The sequence below is a fragment of the Gopherus flavomarginatus genome, chromosome 1, assembly GCF_025201925.1.
Source record: "Gopherus flavomarginatus isolate rGopFla2 chromosome 1, rGopFla2.mat.asm, whole genome shotgun sequence".
In the NCBI taxonomy this organism is placed as follows: Eukaryota; Metazoa; Chordata; order Testudines; family Testudinidae; genus Gopherus; species Gopherus flavomarginatus.
This window is the reverse complement of record NC_066617.1, coordinates 340,824,929-340,845,975: the sequence shown is the minus strand read 5'-3', so window position 1 is coordinate 340,845,975 and position 21,047 is coordinate 340,824,929. Positions and strand designations below refer to the sequence as shown.

The 21,047-nt window shown below is 37.8% G+C and overlaps 2 protein-coding genes across 10 annotated transcripts in view; one reads left to right on the top strand and one right to left on the bottom strand.

The window, feature by feature from the left end:
* TRPC6 (transient receptor potential cation channel subfamily C member 6) overlaps positions 1–21,047 on the bottom strand; it is a 160,028-nt gene that overhangs the window by 16,331 nt on the left and 122,650 nt on the right. For all 9 annotated transcript variants that reach the window (XM_050940800.1, XM_050940810.1, XM_050940830.1 and 6 more), the window contains 5 exons: positions 19,860–20,076; positions 12,571–12,786; positions 10,921–11,185; positions 9,028–9,223; positions 5,096–5,299 (listed from right to left, as the gene is read on the bottom strand). In XM_050940800.1, coding sequence (XP_050796757.1) covers positions 5,096–5,299; positions 9,028–9,223; positions 10,921–11,185; positions 12,571–12,786; positions 19,860–20,076 — 1,098 coding nt within the window. The remainder of the gene's footprint in view (positions 1–5,095; positions 5,300–9,027; positions 9,224–10,920; positions 11,186–12,570; positions 12,787–19,859; positions 20,077–21,047) is intronic.
* The window catches only part of ARHGAP42 (Rho GTPase activating protein 42), a 596,304-nt gene that overhangs the window by 556,823 nt on the left and 18,434 nt on the right, over positions 1–21,047 (top strand). The gene's annotated exons all lie outside the window — the stretch shown is intronic.

Here is a 21,047-nt window from a genome sequence, read left to right as displayed (position 1 = left end):
AAGTGTTTTGCTGAATCAGGGCCTACAACTATCAGCCATACATACTTATGTGGCAATGTAAGCCATACAGTGTCTCTTATCTAACGATAAACGGATGGGTAAGTGACAGGTGATCACTACGGGATTGTTGCGTAAAAGAGGTGGCGTGGTCCAGAACTTTGGTTACTTAGGTTATGCCTGCAGCAGTCCCATGCCAGTCGACTCAGGCTCACAGGGCTTGGGCTGTGGGGCTGTTTTATTGCTGTGTGGATTGCCGGGGCCAGGCTGGAGCCTGAGCTCTGGGACCCTTCTACCTTGCAAGGTCCTAGAACCTGGGCTCCACCCTTAGCCCGGAAGTCTGTATAGCAAATGAAACAGCACAACAGCTAGAGCCCTGCACGTCTGAGTCAGCTGGCATGGGCCAGCCGTGGGTTTTTCTTGGCTGTATAGACATACCCTTAGTATCGCGTGTCCATATTGTTATAGATCATTGTTTTGTATCATTTAAAAATCAATCAAGACTTTTTTTAAAGGAAATCTTGCATATTGTTGTATTGTATTTCATTAGTGTCATATAGACACATTTTCAAAAGAGAGTCTGCTGATTTTCAGTGCCAGTTTCTTGCTGTCCAACTTCAGACAACTTGAACTTGATTTTCAGAAGTGGTGAGCATCAGCAATTCCTATGCACTTCCCTGGAGTTTGGAATTGCAGCACATCTCAAAAGCATGACCAAGTTGCTCAATTTGGCCATCAGAATCAGAGGGCACTTTTCACCATTGTATTTAATAGCAGAATAAAAAAATTACAAAATTATATTTTGCACTGTTAGAGTCAGCAAAAGCATGCTAATATGATATAACAAAATCGGAATTTATTTTCTATTAAGAATACATCTATAAGTTGCTCCTTATTTCTTTTCTGAAAGGTCATATTCAAAGATGACAGCTCACTCAGGACACATGTTGTCATCATTCTCTTGGTCAGGAAAATGAATAGATTTCATGGCCTTCAAGCCCAGTTTGTGGAGAAGCAGAATTTTATGCTTCATAAGGAAATTTGATTCTAAAATTCAAAGCAATTGATGTAATTTTTTTTTAAATCTACTTCTCTCTATTTTTTGGTTCTTCACTTGTAAAATGTCACCCCAGATCCAGCCTGAAAGGGAAGAAAGCCACGGGAGCCTTGGACCAAAAGGCTGAGGCAGGCTGCACACAGGAAAATCCTTTGGCAGTATTCGGAGGAGATGTTGATCTTCTCTCTCCAGGAGATGCAAGGGTCACGCTGCTCCAGTCAAGTGGCATCAAGAATTAGGAGAAATGTGGGGAATGGATCACACTGAACTGTGGTCCTGGATTACAGCCTTTAGGGGCATTGTTCCTGAGCCATTGACTCAGTGGAAAGGAAGGAATACCCTGGAAGAGAACATGTGTCATGCCTTTATTTCTAAATGTTAGGCGGGTTTCAAAAAACTTGTTTCTGGTGTACTACTTTGTGAGTTCCACTTAAGCTACTTCCCATATAAACATCAAAGGTCTGGCTTTGTCTCTGGTCTTTAGCAATATGAGGAGGGTTGGCACTAAAGAATTTCCACATTTTCTCTGTGCAGCCTTCCTTTTTACTGCCATAGTGCTGCTACTCCTGCTGTAACAAGAGCAGAAAGGATCTATTTGTAGAAAAAATATGGAGTTTTGTGTCTGATCTTGCACATCCATACACAGTTCAGTCAGCCCACTGAAACTACTCCTGTGAGTAAGGACAGCTCAACTGGTTAACAGTTTGCAAGGTCAGGACCCGTCCCATGGTCTTATTCCAAATTACAAAGCTTATTAACAAGCAGACTGCAGATACCTTTCTGGGGATGAAATGAAAACAATGATAATGAATCATCCATACCAGGTCTAGATGGGGGAGGAGATGATTTATTATAAAGGCTAGAAAGGGAAGATGATAAATAATGTACCAATAGCGGTCATTCTAAACAACGCCTTTGGAAACAAAAGTTGTTTTTTTAAGAAGTAGGCAGGGGTGCCATGTGATGGAAGCAGGCAAGGCCAACTCCAGACCACAGGAACGTCCAAAAGCAAATCTGTGATTGGCTAGCAGTTTCAGAGTCTGAGGTAGAAACCCTAAATAGCCAGGGGATGTGAGCTCAGAGATTTTATTTATTTTTTTATTGAGAATCAAATGTTTATACCTGTGTTAACAGGAGAGAAAGTACACTTATTTAGCATTTGATATTCTAGAATCACTCTGCAGAAGGTGGAAAACATTATTAATATTTGAAATTTAAGAGCTAGGTCAAAGCTGGAAATAACCCTTCCAAATGCGGGTTACATTCCACATAGAATCTTTGACAGACAGCTATTTTAAGCTACGCAAACAGAACTGGGGTTCTAGGGTTCTGTCCACAATGTCCAAGGATATGATGATAGTTAGCATCTTTCCAGAAACACCTGTTTGATTATGGTTTTAGTTTAAGGTCCAAACTCAGTTTCCCTGGCCAATACAGATAGGGTACAAGGATGAGATATGGAAGAAGTGACTTAGAAGTCATTGAAAGCAATTGGGACTGGTGCTTCCAAGTCCCTTATATGCTCTTGAAAATCGTACCTGAAGTTGAAAACAAAAATCTTTGGTTTTTTTGTTTCTTGCCATCAGCCCATTTTGAGCAGCACATGTACCTCCTGCAAGTCAGTGCATTTTAGTGACACCCTTCTCACTGAAGGAAGCTGTAAAATCAGTTTGCACCTAGTAACTTGACAAGAGGTTTGCAAATGCTGAGGTCATTAGAAACCATGCACAAGCAAAATGAAGCATCTTATCGTGGGTATTATATATGCATTTAGTTTAATTTCTCAAGTAACATGATATGAAATCTCAGTAATGATCATTACCAGACATTCACAGGACACATCTAAAATCAGTTAAGAGGCAAACTGTGTCAAGCTGATTTCAGTGGCAATATTGCTTATAGGATCCATGATCATTTTTGAACCTATTGTGTATTTGTTGAGAAGCAGGTCACAACATAGCCCAATGCCGCTCCTGTAGTTCCTTTCCTTTTGTCCTAGGATTATGATCAGTTGTTCCTCATTACTGTTTAATGGAAAATCTCATCTTTTAATAAGAGGGTAGAGGAGAAAGGAGACAAAAAAGCAGGGGAGTAGAATGCACATGGAGGGAAGAGGAGGGATTACACAGGCAGGAGAAGAGATACAATGCATAATGCTATATGAAAGGGGGTCAATCGAAATCACAGAGCAGAGACAAAAGCAAAGCTTTTCCCCAGGTGGAACAGCTCTCTCTGCCCCCACGCCTCTGCTAGGCTCTTCTTTTTGCTACTGAAGTGCTGTCCTCTACTGTCTGCTCACAGCAGGGCAAACTGGTTGAAATTTGTTCCAGGAAAATTGCTTGTCATTTATCTAATAACATGCTGACACACAAACCTTATTTCCTAGTCCCAGTCACATGAACTTGGTCAAGCCTGCAAAAGTTATTAACCCTGTCACATGACTGCCAATTCCAGTGATGGTTGTAACAATGGTAAACTTTAAAAAAACAAACTTCTCTGACATTTGCTTCTGCCACCTTGACTACCTTGTGACTTTTCCTTAAAAAGTCACAATAAACTCACTTTCCTACTCATTAAGCAGCACCGATAATCTGCTTTCTGGTCATTTGCTTTGGGAAGCTGTTCTATCCCCTCCTCCCCCCATTCCTCTTGAGTTGCAATAATGTCATAACACCAGTCTTCACACTTCCAATACAGCCTAACATAGTGTGTTATATGATTTGTTTCCATAAAGCAATGGGTGTTTAGCTTACACTGAGATACTGGCAAGGTAAAGAATTAACATACTGAGTATAAACACTGAATAATTCTGTTAGATAAAGCAGCAGACCAGTTCTGCTGCACCGTAGTGTCCTATCATCTAAACGCATCAGAGAACAGAAGACTTCTCAGATACAAGAAAGCCACATAAAACAATAGGGGAGGAGGTACAGACTTAGAATGAGACCGACAGTGTTGCAAGGCATAATCTGAGAGGCCATGCCACTCAGCGGAATCCACAGCCCAGAGTCAGGCAGCCAGGCTCTCTATTCAACGCATGGAGAGAGTAAAGTACCTAATAAAGGGGCACACAGAAGCCATCATTGTGAGTCGGGAGCTGACTAAGCGAATCAGTAAGAAATGTTGAGGAGATGGGTGGAGTCTAAACTCTGCCACTCAAAAGGGACTTGGGTGCCTAAATCTGAGTCAGAGAGAAGCGTCTATGTCTGCTCAGGATTCACAGCCCTTTCTCACAGAAAACTGAGGAGAAGGAGCCTACTCTTATCCCTTAGTGGTCGGAGCACTCATCCAGGATGTGGGAGAACCAGGTTAAAATATCCTCTGCCTCATGGGAAGAAGGAACTTGAACCAATGTCTCTTTCCTTGAGGGTGAACACCCTGAACTCTAGGCTATGGGGTGGTCTAGGGTAGGGCTACCTTGATCAAGCTGTTCCACTTTGTATGAAGTAATTAAACAGTCACTGGAGCAGAGACTGGACACTCAGTCTCTCACTTCCTAAGTGAATCCCCTAACCACCAAGCTATAGAGAAATTCTCACACTCTCACTCTGGCCCAATGACTATTTAAGTATTTGTAATATCAGGGCTTAGGTGTGCACATGGTAACAAGCAAGAGTTAGTTGGCTTTGCGCATGCCCACTGCTAGAAAGTTAGGTATTTAAGAGACTTTATCGGCAGATGTGTAGCTGCTCAGTGACTTTAGGCACCTACAGGGTTAAGCAGAAGCTGAGGACCTAAATTTTGGACTAAGGTTTCTAAAGCAATAGTTAGGCACCTAAATTCCTTTATGGATCTAGCCCTTAGTGCCTAGAAATAGACAATGATCCATATTAAGGCACCTAAAGAAGAGCTTGATACTGCTCCTCCTGAAGCCAGTAGCAAAATTTTCATTCATTTCAGTGGTGTAAAATTGGACCCAAGGTGGTCTGTTTTTAAAGATGTTAGGCACCCACTGCTCCTACTCAAGTTGACAGCAAAGAAAGGGTAAAATTATTATTAACATTTAAAAATTTTATATGATATATCGTATTGGAAAGTTACCTTATTCATCTCTGCATCTTCCTGAAAACCTTTCTTATGACATGGGAATACTTTAGAGATCCATTTTTTTATTCTGAGTAAGAGATAAAGCAAAGATTTTGGAGTTGGCACTAGGTTGAAGGGTACAGGAAGAGTTCTCCCCTCTTCAAAGTAGGAAAACCAGAGTTTAGCCCTAGCAAACTTCCATTCCACATCAGCATCATCCTGTAAGACAGAAATATGACTATCAAAACAATGCTAATAATATCTTCATTATTAAAATTACCTTATCCAATGACATTTGTGTTTTGAACAAGAATCGCTGACATGAATGCCAAGCAGATTTTTACCAATGAAGAAATGAAATATTAATTATGCAAATTGTTTGTTAATCTGAGAAAAGCAAAGGAATAGACCTAGGAAAAGGTAAATTTAGTTTGACTATTAGCTCCCTCATTAGTTTGTAAAAAGTGTCTCAAGGGAGGCCCTATCTGTTGACACTTTTCAAAATTAGACTGGAGAAAAGTAAAGGCCTCATAAGCATATGCTTAACTTTAAGCTTGATGTCAATTTTTGAACACATGCATAAATGCATAAATGCTTCGTTCAACAGGGATGGATTTAAGCACGTGCTTAAAATAGAGCATAAGACATAAGACTGACCATTTGTAGGAATTAAATATTCCATGGCACTTTTTCTAAGATTAACTACATTTTTCTGCTTAATTTAAATTAAATCTAAATTTCTCTCGCATTTTCAGTTGGATGCAGCATCCTCTCTTACTTTCTGTCCTATAAACAGATGCTGAGTTCTGTCCCAGAGATGAGCACATTTCAGTGGTCAGTGAAGTGGCTGCTCTGTATTTCTTAACTATATTTTGCAGGCATGTGGTTTGAGACTAAGTGAATATCTCTAAAATGCTATGGGATCTCTGAATAAAAAGTGTTACATAAGGGGTGTCATTAAAAATTAAACATTTACCACAGTATAGTGTCAATACTTAGTAGTGACATATTCTAAATATAAAAAACACTATAGGAAAGTCAGTTGTGAAATACACTTTTTTGTTCACTTCTGAATGGCATACATTGTTACTGTAAAGGAGTAACAGTAAAAACAAAACACAATTAGACAACAATAATATAAGTCAAACTCTACAGTTCCACTTAGTACTAGTACCAGTAGAAACACCACTGAATTCAAAGTGAGTTTTTCTTGTGCAAGGACTCAAGGATTTGATATTATTCTCATCTTGAGTGCAGCAGATGAGCATTGCCAATGATCATACACAAAGATTCTGGCACCGGGCTAAGTTATTTTAAGGCACATGTATCTGCCCCTTTCTTCATCATTTATACACAGGTCAATTTTTAAGACTAGATTTGGTTTAAAGATTTCATGATCTGCACTTTTAGGATAAAATTTAATTGCTCCATTTTCTTTATCCTTTCCTTTTGTTTTATTCTTGACATTTGGTTTGTGGCATGGCTGGAGACAGTAGAATGTCAAAAGGTCATCCAAGTGCTTTCAATATGACCCATAAGGAAAGAGATATATTTCCCTGATCATGAGTTTCCATAGAATGCAGATGAATTTTCAATGTATTTTAACTGTATTTACAGAACAAAATGTGTTCAGTTATTTTAATTTATTTTCACTGCAGGACAGTGTAAATTTCAACTTGATTTTCTTTTTATTGTCATTTTTGTTGAAGGGGTGGGGTCAGCCCTGTAAGTTATGATTATCTATCTACCTCTTGCAGAAGTCATGCCTGATTCTCCCAACTTTGTAGTGGTGACCCTTCCAGAACTAATCTGCTGAGCTAATTTGCTAAAGATCAGTGATAATCAATTCTAGATTAGATTTATGCAGACTCCAGTATGCAAAATAAATACATAAATACTTCATTTGTGCATCTTTGTCAACAATCCACTCAAAGTCACATGGGAAAGCTAGTTTATTCTTAAATTTACTTAAAGCTGGGATCTTCTAATTTAAATACATTTTTATTCTAATTTATTCTCTGACCAAGGTCGTACTCAACTCTTTTTGCCAACAGAGAGGGTATTTTTGATTTTTAATCTGATATAGATCTCATTATTTCAAGTAAGCTTGGAATCATGGCTTTTACAGTTCAGTCTTAAAACAATTGTATTGCTGTGTTCACTGGGGTCCTAACAAAATGATGGGTCACAATGTCACTAAAGTGTGAAGCACGCAGCAAAGCCACCTTTGCATTCCTTCAGTCCTGGGACCAGCAAAGAGTCAGCCTGGTTCTCTCTGCCAGACCCCTTTTCTCCCAGAAACACACTTGAAGCTGGATGATGAGAGACAAGATGGCTATGCTGGCTCTGTGTCAAATTGGGATTCCCTTTAAAAAAATGGTTAAACCAGCGTTCAAGCTGTTTGGGCCACTGGAGTCATCCATAGCAGCCAGAGTGGACTCCAGAAAGGGCCTGATTTTTACAAGCATAGGTATGAGCATAATAATGTGTAAATATTGGTAATTAATCTCTTCTCTTTTACCCACTCAATTACCAGGATCCTTTATTATGGCGTTCCTACTAAGCTTCATCCATGAAATACCTGTGTTATATCTTTGGCAAAGTTATTGTTCTTCAACTTCTATGCAATAAAGGGGAAAAATAGAAGAAGAAACTCTTTAAAACAGATAAACTATGTATCTATGTTAGGTACTTATATAGCCCCCATTACTGAAGTATTAGAATGTCTCCAAATTTTTAAAATATTTATGGGAGGGGGTGCTATTATTCCCATTTTACAGATGGAGAACTGAGGCACAGAGACACCATGGGTCAGATCCACAAAGGGACTTAGGTGTCTAAAATCCAGTTTTAGATACCACTGTGATTCACAAAAAAACCCACTTTATTGTGGTCTAATCCTGTAGGTTTCTAAACTTACTTACTAAATTTCCACTGTAAACGTTCCCTACATGGCTAGATGTCTGTCTTTGGGCATGCATACTGAAGCCTCACTCTAGGCATCTGGATGCCCCTCTAATGCTGAAGCCTCAGTGTGATGCACAAACTAGGAGAAGATAAGCAGAGAAAATCTATCTTGCCTGCAGGGCCTGATTGGAGCACATCCAATTCCAAATGGCCAGGATGGAGAAGGTCTACCTTCTTTGTAACTTTTAGATCCGCATTAGGGTACTCACTCAGGATGTAGAAGACCCTGATTCAATTCCCCTCTGTGACTGGTGGGGCAAAGGATTGGAAAAAGGGTCCCCAACTCTCAGCTGAGTATCCTAGCTACTGGACTATGAGATGCTCTGATGTTGGTCTCTCTCAATCTGTCCAAATGAAGTTGTTCCACTTTAATTAGATATTAATTGGGACAAGGAAAGAGTGAGAATCATTTTATTGTGAGAAGTTATTCTTAAACACTTATACAGTGATGTGGCCCTTTATTTCCCACAATACCCAAAAGTTTGTGTGGATTTTTACCAGCTTATTACATTGAAGATTTTGTTTAGTAGGGAAAAAAGCTGAGTTGCTGACAATTTAAAGTAATGTATTGGATTTGCCTATAGGCTGGATGCATATCAATGAGGATTCCCTTCTAACAGAAAGAACAGGGGCACCACTCAAATAATAATTTGAATTTAGAGATGGAAAAGACTTGCAAGATCAGCTAATACATCCCTCTGTAGCACTGTTCTATAATATTTTTTTTAGTATATTGTCCTGTCTAGCTTTCACTGCTCTAAACACTGAAGCTACATCACTTTCAGCTACTTTCATTTTCACCACCAACAATTTGGAAGGAATGTATAGTGCTTATCTAATCCAAAAATAACTCCAGGTTGTTTCTCTGTAACAAAAATATATTTATGTGAAGAAAATAAGAGTTTGTCATAATGTGTATCTGCTTATACACTAAACCTCAATGAGATATAACCAAATATAATTATAAAATAAAGTTTTACCTCAATCTCCTGGAAAGAGCTGTTGATCATTGCAATTAGCATGTTCAATAAAACAATGACCATAGTAACATTATAGACTCCATAAAGGACATAACCGATATTCTCAATAAATTTGTGTCTATAATTGATGACAACTGATTTCACTTCTGAAAGTCCAAATATAGCCCAGAACAATGTCTTAAAACTTTCTTCAACTCTGAAATTAAAAACAGAACATGGCCATATGCTACTGTAAAAGATTTATAAAAACTGTTCTCATAAACAAGTCACTGCTATTTACCTACCGTATAAACTTCTCCTGAATGAAACTGTAGAAGTCTGATCTTACTGATATCATCCATCATACACTTAATGTAATAAGCACTCCCATTAGAAACTGATTCATAATAACAGAGTTTCAATTTTAAGGCATAAAAGATAGAGCCAACTACTTTAATTAATTATACTGGTAAATCAAGGCCTGAATATACCCAGCAGGCAGGAGGGAGGAGAAGAGAAAAGAACCAGGGGTTGCCGTGCACAGGAGGAAAGACGTTCATTCACAGGATCTGCCTTAGAAGGGAGATTAATACAAAGGACATGATAGAAGTATATAAAATAATGAATGGTCCAGAGAAGGTAAACTGAGAACTTCTGTTCTCCCCATCTCCTAATACAAGAACACGGGGACGGTCAATGAAATTAAAAACCGATAAAAAGAAATAAGTTTTCACACATATTTGATTAAACTATAAAACTCATTGACACAGGAAGTTTTTGTGTCCAAGAATTAAAGATTAAAAATGGGATTGATATTTTATCTGGAGATCAAGAATATCTAGAGCTGTCATAATTAAACAACAAAAATTTTGGAAGGGATATTAAACCTCACATTTCAGGGTTTACGCCAATCTCTAACTATTTGACATCAGGATTAGACCTCTTGCGGAGGAGGATCAGATTATCCCACATCTACCTACAGAGCAGTTCTTACACCTCCCTCTGAAGCAGCTGATTTTGGCCACTACTGGGGACAGAATACTGGATTGAATGGAACTTGAATCTGATCCAATCTGGCAATTGCTATGTTAGTACATCTTCCTCAGCTGTGGGTAATGGTTCTCTTTTGCACTCTGCTGAAATTTCCTTTGAAAAAAGTGAAACTGGTGCACAGCTGGCATATGAAGCCTATGTTAGTTTAAGCAGCTGCAACTCATGGAGAAGCCTCTGGGCCAAACCAGCGATGAAATAAGTAGCAGTGTATGTAAATTGGTATCCATGACAAAGCAGCACAACTTGCACTGATTTGGAATTCATTGGGTCTGCAAAATGAGAGTGATTTATAGGCAGAAGAGTAGGAGGGTAACTGTAGAAAAAACAGCAGCTAACATTGGCATGGCAAAGGAAGCCTCTACCTTAACTTACACCAGCACCATTCCCAGCACAGCTCTCCTGGGGTCAGGTTTGAACCTGATAAAAACATGCCACCTCTTATGCCGAATCCTACCTATTTTATTCAGCTGAGTATTGATCATTATTTATATTGCAGTAGCATCTACCATCCCCTATCATGGATCAGGCTTGGATCATTGTTCTAGATGCCGTTTGTAACAAAGAGATGGCCCTTGCCCCAGAAAGCATACAATGTAAGTCCAATTTATGTTCAATGGAGCCACTCCAGATATGCCCCAGTGTAACTGGGATAAAAATCTTATCCTTGATTTCAATTATATCTTAGTGGCACCAGGTTTACAGAGAAAGTTATCACTCATTACAAGAGGAAGAAATTTAATAAAAGATGGGAATCTTATACCACACATTATGACACTTAGTATATTAATTCATTCAGTTCAAGTAGCTCTCCTTCTACAAAAGATGTGCAATTTTTAACATTTAAACAGGAGTAATACTTACGTTGTGAATGCTTCGTTTTGTTTGGCCCCACGGTAGTAGGAATAGAGATTGAACATTCCTATCATGAAGGCCACAAACACCATGATAAATATTACCATGAACTTGAAGATGTCTTTCACAGTTCTGCCAAGTGATATCTGTAGAGGTCCAAAGCTTTCATTGGCTGGGAGAATGTAGGCTATTCTGGAGAAACTTAAAACAACAGCAATTGCGTACAGGCCTTCAGATATGATTTGTGGATCAGATGGATCCCAGTTTATTCTGGCTAGAAATAAAAGATGAGAGTTTCTTGTAACTGGGCTGAAGTATACTTTAGGCTATTCATGGGATTATTCTCTTTTGGTTAGAAGAGAAAGAGTGGCCCAGATCCTTTGCTAGTGTACCCTGGCACTGAAATCAATAGAGTTATGCAGCTGGGGTGCTGGCTCGCTCTTTAGTTTTTTGGTTTTTTTTTAACCATACTTGAAAAAGAAATGCAATGCAGCCACTTATGAAGAGGGAGGCCAATTTACAGACTTGGGTGCCAAAATGAGGGCACCTGATTATGCACCTAAAATATACACATGTAGTGCCCCTTCGAGTGAAAACATTGATTGCTCTCAGGACTCAGCTCCTTAGCAGCATGGGCCCCTACCTGCCAATGTGAGTGCCCAAACTGAGCCCACAGCAATGAATTTTTAACAGTGCTCAGCAAACTCCTTGCATGAAGATCCTGCCATCAACCAAGGCTAGGGAAAGAAACATGCTTTCTCAAGTCTAACACAGAAATGGGCTAGTTGCCCCAACACCTAATGCCCCTGAACAATAACATTTCAAAACATCCTTATATATAAGACAGAAAATGATGTTCTTGTCCCAGGAACTCACTGGAGAGATAACATTTAAGCAACACAACAAATAAATGAATGACTCAATGGGTTAACTTAGACATGGCATGGACTCATTTAGATTATGTGCATTTGCTTGTGAACAGGGCCTTTTTTAGATGTAGTTCATTTCTTGCAATTACAAATCTGTTCAACAAGTTTCTGAGCTTCTCCCTGGGGATTTAATTGCATGCTGCATTCTAAAACCAAGAGATTGGACCCCTACTTTAAGTGCAAAATGGAATGCAATCTTCACTACAAAATCACAATCAGCACCTCTATAATACTGATGTCAACTGAAGCTCCGCTAATACAGTCCTACAGCATGGACTAGAGAGAAGAATTTTGCTTGGCAACTTTAGAAATCCAGTGCAACTTAGACACTGGTCCCTGTTTGTAAAGGCAATAGTTTGCTGTAATTTATAATTGAATTCATGTTTAACTAGCTGTTTTTAATAATTTCCCACAGCTGGAAGTTTTAATCCATGTTCATACTTCAAAAAATTATTTTTAGTGCTTTATAGCACATTTATTCATCGTACTGCTTTTATACATCCTGGGTAATGAAGTAAGTCAACCTGCTATGCACCAGCAGAAGTGTGTTAGAGATGCTGGTATAAACAAACATAACACTTAATGTAATGAAGAGAGTAAAAAATAAAGTTGGGGTGAAAAAGTAATCCAATGTGATTGAGAGACTACATAAAGAACTAGAAACTTATTAACATAGAAACAATTCTTCTTCGTTCTATATTTAAGTCTGCATTCTGTGAATTCAACTCACCGAATGTGTAGTATTGTGTCTTGGAATCCAATGGTGCACCTGGATTTGCATCAGCAATGCCCTGGGCTCTGGAAGCATGCCAAAATGCCATAAACCTTGCAATGAATGATGCTGCAAAAATGGCCAACATACCAAAATCAAGCATATTCCATAACTCAAACAGATATTCCTTGGGCCCTTGAGACCAAATTTCTTTACATTCAGACCATATCATGCCTGCGTAAGAGAGAAGAGAGAATATACTTCATTCAATTTTAACTTCAGATTCATCCTCTTTAATATAATATTATGAATAGGATGTGCTCTTGAAAGCAGTCAAACTGGAACGTATTTTAGCTTATATATGCGGAATTCCTTTTTGATGTGCAAATCATACTCTTAAGCAGAGAAAGAAGGAAAATTAATTGTGTCTCTCCCATTCCAACAGGAAGGTTAATTCTTTTCTCATGGTAGTTTTATACTGGTGTATCTCCACTGACTTCCCATGAATTTACCCCAGTGTAAGGGACAAAAGACTGCTTACATTACTCACATTAGTATTTCACTGACTTCAGTTGATAATGGGACTCCTCACAGGTGAAATTCACCTCTGTACAGAGAACAAGCACAAAGCCTGTGCTTCAATTAAATCACACTTAAGCCCCAAACTAGTTTGAGGGCTTATGTGGGATTTAAGCAATGCATGGGCCTTGTGCTTGCTTTATGGATTTTCAATCATGTGAGTAAATTAAAGCCGCTTTAAAACACTAACCCATACAAAAATGGTTGGCACTAAGTATAATTTGGGAAAGTTTTACAGACTGTGTTATGCAGGAGGTCAGACTAGACAATCACAACTATGCTAAATTTTGATTAGTATTGGCCTCTCATTATTCTCAGTATGAACAATAAACTTCCTGTGAGAAGCAACATCAGCAATACAGTCATTTGCTGGTCATTACTAGAGGCCAGATGTCCTACAGTAGATCAGCACAGTAGCACATGAAGCTAATGTGACATGTTATCAATTCCCTCTGCTCGACCACCTGAAAAATAATTGAAGGAAGCTGTTTTTCCTTGGATAAAGTAAAAGGAAAGATACGCTGCCTTTTATATCTTTATCAAGGGCTGTGCGCATATGTCAGCAAAATCTCTTTTTCCTAGCTGTTTGAAAGGTAAATTAAAAATGTATTAATAAAAACATGTCATGGGAAAACCACTGTGTGTTTCAGATGTGACACTCAAATCCACTTTACACGTTAGTGTGTGAGGATCTAACAGCAGAATGGGCCTGATCCAGTGTTCCTTAAAGTGATTTGTGTTGTTATATGGGCTCAATTCAACAAATGCTTATTCATGTAAATAAGCCCTTTCTCATGCATGTAATAATATTCTTACATACTGATTTTTGTTTGTGTAGCTCAAAGTGCTGTACAAAGGATAGTATCATTATCCCCATTTACAGAGGGGGAAAATGGAGGCACAGAGCAGTTAAGTGCTTTGTCCAAGTTAAAAAGCAGGCCAGTTGCAGAACCAGGAATAGAAGCTGTGTTCTCATTAACAGTTCATTGGATATTTCTTGTCTTCCATGAGACTGCCTGCATAAGTAATGACCAGTCATAAAAGTAAAGAGAAGACTTAATAGTTCTGAAATAAAATAAGGGAAAGTTTGTATTTGTTCATTTACCCAAAAGCCATCAAATAATATTCAGATACCATAGGCATGCAGTCTATTGGTATACTGCATCCTTTTTCATTATCTTATCATTTTAAAGGTAAGAAGAAAATACCCTTTGTTAGCTATGAAATAGCCTTGTAGGTTTCTGGAAAATAATGCACGCTATAATCATTTTACCAATGATTTACTATAGTTATGAAATTATATGAAATGTTGTATAGGACATTTTCGGTTAGTTTTCAGTTAGTTATTTTTCAGTTAGCGTCAATTAAAACTTCACCCAGAGTAACTGTTTAAAATACAATATATGTGACATCCATATAAGATCATGGCAGTAACCCATTTTTGATTAACATTTATTTGTATTATATTTTAGGCACCACAATGAAGTATTATACAATCATTTCACACAGTTCTGCTCCTAAATCAGACTACAATATGTAGGTTTAATTAATACAATCAAAGTTCTTAGACTGAATGATTTATTTATTCATTTATTATTGGATGAATTATGCTTATATAAAGCTATGCAATATAAGTGATATATAATTTACATGCTATACTATTATATTCATTTATTTGGTTAAATATTATGAAGTAAAAAGAGATTGTTAGTGCTTTTTAAGACTATAAAAATGATGATATATGGTATGGCACTGAGTTCAATCACAGAAAGGCCATAAAATGCTGATAGTCTCTGATATATAAACTCCATAATGGAAGCAGGTTTATTAAGCATCCTCCTTAAAAAGTAAAAAATAATTAAATTAGCATCTCTATATTAAGTTTTGCTGAAGAGAACTCTAGCTAGACTGAAACCATGAGTCTAACTGATGTGTTGAATAGAGGACAGGAAGAACCACGCCACTTCAGTTAAGGGTAGGAGTTTTTAAATGAAAGTCAGTTCAATGGGATTTAGGCTGGTTCTGTAAGACATCGCTCTAAACACTTGGGATTTGAAAGAGAACCACTCTAAGTTACATACTATTTATGCATCACCCTGACATGTCTTTAGGAAAAAGAAGTATTCGTTCAGTTCTGATGTTCTAATTATGCTTTACACTGAATGCTTGACATACTTAAAATGCTAGGGCTTGAATGTGCCTTTAAGGCACAGCTCTGCATTGTGCGTGATGTATGAAGGTACATGTTTTGGGAGGCGTATGTCTGACTCAGGCACAATGCTTCCTGAAGCCTGAAAGGGTATTGGAGGAGCACAGCTGGGACACCCCCTTCCTTTGCAAAGTTCTGGGCTTCAGCATCACATAGATATACACGCAGGGGAACAGTAGAAAGTTTCTCAAGCTGTGACTTTTAGTATCATGACATATTTTATATATTACCAAAATGCATGTTACTCTCTGATATCTTAAAAAAATATGTTTGGCATCTATACCAAGGTAACAGGGCCAATCAGGGGTGTGGGAGAGGGGCCAGGAGGGCCATTTGGCCTGGGCCTCAAGCTCAAAGGGGGCCTCACATTTAGACACTTGTTAATTTTTTGGCATTTGATAAGTTTTACAACTTGTTTTTATGCGAATCCCTATCAGACCAAAATGTGACACTCTCTCAGCTTAGAGCTGCCAATTTATGCAAATAAGAGATGTGATTTGGTAAAAGACAATTATTTTTGTTAACTGTCATAGTAAAAAGTTTAAAATTTTCATAAATATTAAAAATATATTGATTCTGATGGCACAAGATTAGACTGTGATGAACGTGTCCTCTCAGATCAACTGATTATATAAATTAACTACGACTAGTGGCTGGTGCTGGATCAAGTGCATGTTGAAAGGTAGAGAACCGTTACGTTTTAGTGTCTTTATAGTTTTACATCTAGTTGACTAAGGAATTATTTATGTGTGAGAATTCCTCATTCTTATCTTCATATGGTAGCTAAAAGAAGTGACTGGTTGGTTGGTTGAGCCCTAGCTTGGTAGCCTGGCCATCATCATAGGCTTTTGTAGTCTATAGGCCCAGATTCAAGATGAAAATTTGTGAGGACAGTCTTGTACAGTGAGTTTTGTGAGGACACATGTTTGAAATTTTTGGACATTATTCCTCTATCTGTATCCATGTCTGAGTTTACTATATATAAATATATATATATGTCATCCTTTTGTCTTCAGCTCATCCTGTTATATTATATCATGTGTGCTTGAGTTTTGATTCCTTGATAAGGATAATAACCTGTCTATTTCATTTTGTGTTCTTAATTAGTATTCCTTCATTTTAAATCTTTTCAGCATTTGTGTACCATTCAGCATTTGTGTACATGTTTACAATAGAAGATTTCAAGTGTAGATAAGCTACTTATTTACAGCAGAATATTCCAAGTATGGATAGGCTACATATTGACCTGACAGATCACTATGAAGAGGAGATTTGAAAGTGGTACAAGCAAGAGATGGCAAAAACAACTGAGTGAAATAGCAGCTAAGAACTCAAAGCCAATAACTTCATTTCTGAAACCACTGGAAAACACACCCTACCCAACAAACAATGCTACAGATAATGAAAACTTCGCAACTGCAATAGGTGATATTTCAATGCCAATACCTGAACATGAGGACAGTTGTCAAGAAGGAGATGTCCCAACAGTAAAAGATGCAGCAGAAGATCCTGTGTATGATCAAGAAGCTCAACAGCAACAGGAAGATGTAGATCTTATGCAGCAAGAGCAATTTATGAGTACTACAGGTTTGACTGTGACTGACATTGGAATTTTTGACAAGAGCAATGCTGCCTAAATGAAATCTTTTCTTCAAATTAGTTGTTTTGAAATTCCAAGTAACATTCCATGAGATACTGAAAATCATGCTTTCCCTATTCGTCTGACAAAAACTCTTCCAAATGGTGAGACCTGCACAAGAGACTGGTTATGCTGGGATATAGAAAAACAATCTCTGTACTGTGCACCCCGCTTCATTTTGAATAAAAGTGCTGCAAATGCATCAGTTCTCTCTGATCAATCAGGATGGAGCATCAACAGAGGTTGAGGAAGTTGAAAGACCGAATACCATCACATGAGAGATCAATGTCACACAAAGAAAACTATGTTGCATGGAAATCAGCCAGTAGGGCAGCATCAACTGAAAGTTCAGTTGAGAATTTACTCTTGACTGAACTCTCTACAGAAACTAATAACTAGAAAAAACCTTCTTGAGTGCATCCTGAACATCATCCTTTTTCTTTCTGAGTGGGGATTGGCTTTCTTTGGTTTCAGTCAACATATTGGTGATCGTGCAAATGGAAACTTTGTAGTGTAGTTGAGCTCCTCAGAAAATATGACCCACTTTTATCAGAGCATGTTAAATGTATTCGAGAATCGCAAGGGAGTCAAAAGCACATGCAAGTCCATTCTCTCCACACGCATACAAAACATGTTTATTTAGCTATGTGGGTCATTTGTACAAACAATTCTTGATGAGATTCGAAATGCCAGGTATTTTCCAATCATTGTTGCTGCTACTCCAGATTGTTCTCACAAGGAACAGACTATGGTTATTCAATATGTTAAGATTGTAGACAGCTCAAAATTTTCAATTGAAGAAAGGTTTATTTTATTTGATAATTTCACGAGAAAAACTGGAAAAGAAATTGCTTCTCGAGTACTAGCAATTGTAGAAGGTTTTAAGTTAGATTTTCAAATCTGCATTGGTCAAGCCTATGACAATGGATCTAATATGGCTGGGAAGTACAAAGGTGTACAAGCAGTTTTGCTTGAGCATAATTCAAACTGTATTTTCTCTAGCTGTGGAAACCACACACTAAACCTTGTAGGTGTTGACTGTGCTGAATCATGCAAGAAGGCAATTACTTATTTTGGAACTGTACAGTAAATGTAGAATCTCTTTAGTAGCAGTCCACAAAGGTGGGAAATTCTGAAGCAATATCTTCCTGTTTCACTGAATGGGATGTCTAAAACTAGATGGTCTATACAGATTGATGGTGTTCAACCAGTTGTGTAGCATTTAGATTTAGTGAGAAAGGCTTTAAATCAGCTTGAATCTCTCAATCTCACTGTACAGGCTCAAACTGAACTTCAGTCTATTCAGAAGCACATGTCCAAATTTGAATGCATTCTGTCGTTATGTTTGTAGATGAAGCTACTTACAATGATCCACCAAACTAATCTGGTAATTGAAGCATGCAATGCCACAGTTAATGTTGAGAGAGAAAACATTGAAAGTCTTATCAGTGACATTCAACAGATTCGTGAACAATGGGATGTGATCTTGACTGACTTCAAATCAGTAGCACATAATATTGGCATTTCATCTGAGTTCTCCACGAATCAAAACTCATCTACTGAATCTGATGCCGAGCAGCATTATAGAGTCAATGTCTTCCTTGTCATCATTGACTCTCTTCAATCAGGTCCTACACGTCGATTTGAGTCACTGCGACTAATTTTTGGGTTTCTTTGGCAGTTTAACAGACTGACTAATGAAGATCTACTTTCTGCAGCTGAACAATTTCAGCAACAGTACAACAAAGAAATCTCAAAAGATCTCAGTGACAAGGTCATGTTTCTCAAACGAACATATTCCATGAATTTTAAATTGGATTGCAAGCCAAAGGAACTGCTTCAAGAAATACTTGATCTTGGACTCTCTGGGGTGTTTACTAATATCACAATTGCATTGAGTATTTTTGTCAGTTTGCCTGCAACGGTGGCTTCAGGTGAACACACCTTCAACATGTAGAAGCAGGTAAAGAACTATCACAGTTCAGCTATGGGACAAGAGCATTTGAATGGACTAGCCATGCTTAATATCAACTGTGACATTGCACGAAAGCTAGATTTTTCTTCAATAATTAGTGCATTTGCACAGAAAGAGGCTAGAAAAGCATTTGCTAAATTAAAAAATATTCAAATTATGTCTCACTCTTTTTTTTGGTGCCTTATTTTGTTTTCATGTGTTGTCATTTTTTATTTTTATTATGGCGAGGGGCCTCAAAGGCTGCAAGTAGCCCAGGCCTTTTTGGACCTCTGAGAGGGCCTGGTCAGTAGGGAATTCCCCATGCAAACACAGGGCAGTATTTGACTTCAGTGCAGTCTCTCTTAGGTAAAACTCCAATTCCACTGATTTCAGTAAGAGTTTGCTTAAGTAAAAACTGCAGGATCATGAGTCTATGTAGCTTGGTTTTGGGTTTCTCTTATAACTGACTTTGCTAAGGATGAGTCCTGGCATCCTTACTCACACTGAGTAGTACTTTACTCCATTGAACTCAATGGGTCCACTTAGGGTACTTTTTAATATAGGTGAGGGTGGCAGAATTTGCCCCATAATATTTAGGAGGATAGATTTCTACTCCTCTTAGTTTGAGCAATACCTTATTTCACAAGAAGTCCTATTCATTTCAATGGGATTATTTGCAGAATAAGATACTACTCAAAACAGAGACAGAAGTCCTTAATATGGTAAACTCATTCCATGGGAATGGAATATAGAATGAATAATGTGTACCCTATAGAGGTTGATTGCAAAGAAAATGAAAGCTGCAGATGTGTTCCCCTTGTGTTTTGTACTTTTTCCACATAAGACTGGTAGCAATGTGTGTAACTGGAATTCAGCCCCGTTGCCATCCCTGCAAGACAGAATTTGAATTGAAAATTAATCTTTACCTATTACCCAAGAGATAATGAGCATCTCCATCCATGAGAAGCTGGATGTTTTCATTCTGAACAGCTGTTTTGCATTATCTGTTCTAGTTTCATTAGGTAGGAGTTTGGTGCCTTCAAATCTGTCAGATGCATTCATGACTAGCAGCCCAAGAAAAATTGTGAAAGAGGCTGCATGTGCTACAAACTTCATAAATGGTCCACGCATTATCCTCCCCAGCTGCAACACAAAACAAAAAACACAAAAAATTCTATCAACTTTCAAAAAGTACATTTCTGTCAAAATCACAGTAAATAAAGACGATGAAAATATATACACAATGTGATGTCATAATGAAATTTACCTTGTAAAAATGTCTATTTATTGGCTATCTTCAGAAACAAGAGGAAAAATTTTGCTATTAACTGTCAGTATTCTTCTTTACCTATATAGCAATGTTTAAAAATATTACTATAATTCTCCCTTGCACTTCTTTGCACCTATTATCATAGCTCATCCAGAGAAATATTCATTGTTACTGGAAAGTTTCTTTTAACTTTCATTCTTGAGATCCTTAAGAAGCAGCAAAGGAAATGGAAGAAACTTTGTATAGTTTGTTAAGTAGGAACACTGAAATATCAGTGGGGCTACAATAGAGATGAGGACACCAGGTTTTGGTTTGATGTAGTATTCAACTTAGTGGGCAGGTTCAGGATAGCAAAAGCAGTTTTTCTGACCTTCTTTGCCTTTTGGTTTTTAACATTTAATAGGCCCCAAACGGTTGTGTTTACACTTCTGTAGCTTCTTACATTTTTTTTTATTCTCTTAATGAAATTTCCTTAAACACCCACCAAAAGAGATGACTACACCTTGTACAGACATTTAGACTGATTTAGTATGACACTAAACAAAACTGAAAATTCATGTAAGCCCACACTCATCTAGGCTATTAAAACATCTATTTTAAATGGATTGGTAAATTCTTTCATTCCTCTCATCAGTCCTAAATAATTAATCCAGTTGCATGCTGGGTGAAAAATGCCTATCTGTTATTTTGAGTCATGACAACCACTGCATGTGCCAAAATAAGTGAAGAATTCAAAGCAAGCCTCAAGGGGTCATTGGCTGAAATAGTTAGTATTGGTGGCCACTGAAAAAGGTAAGGAGAGGCCGAAAGCATTAGTTACTATAAGCAATTATTTAGAATTATT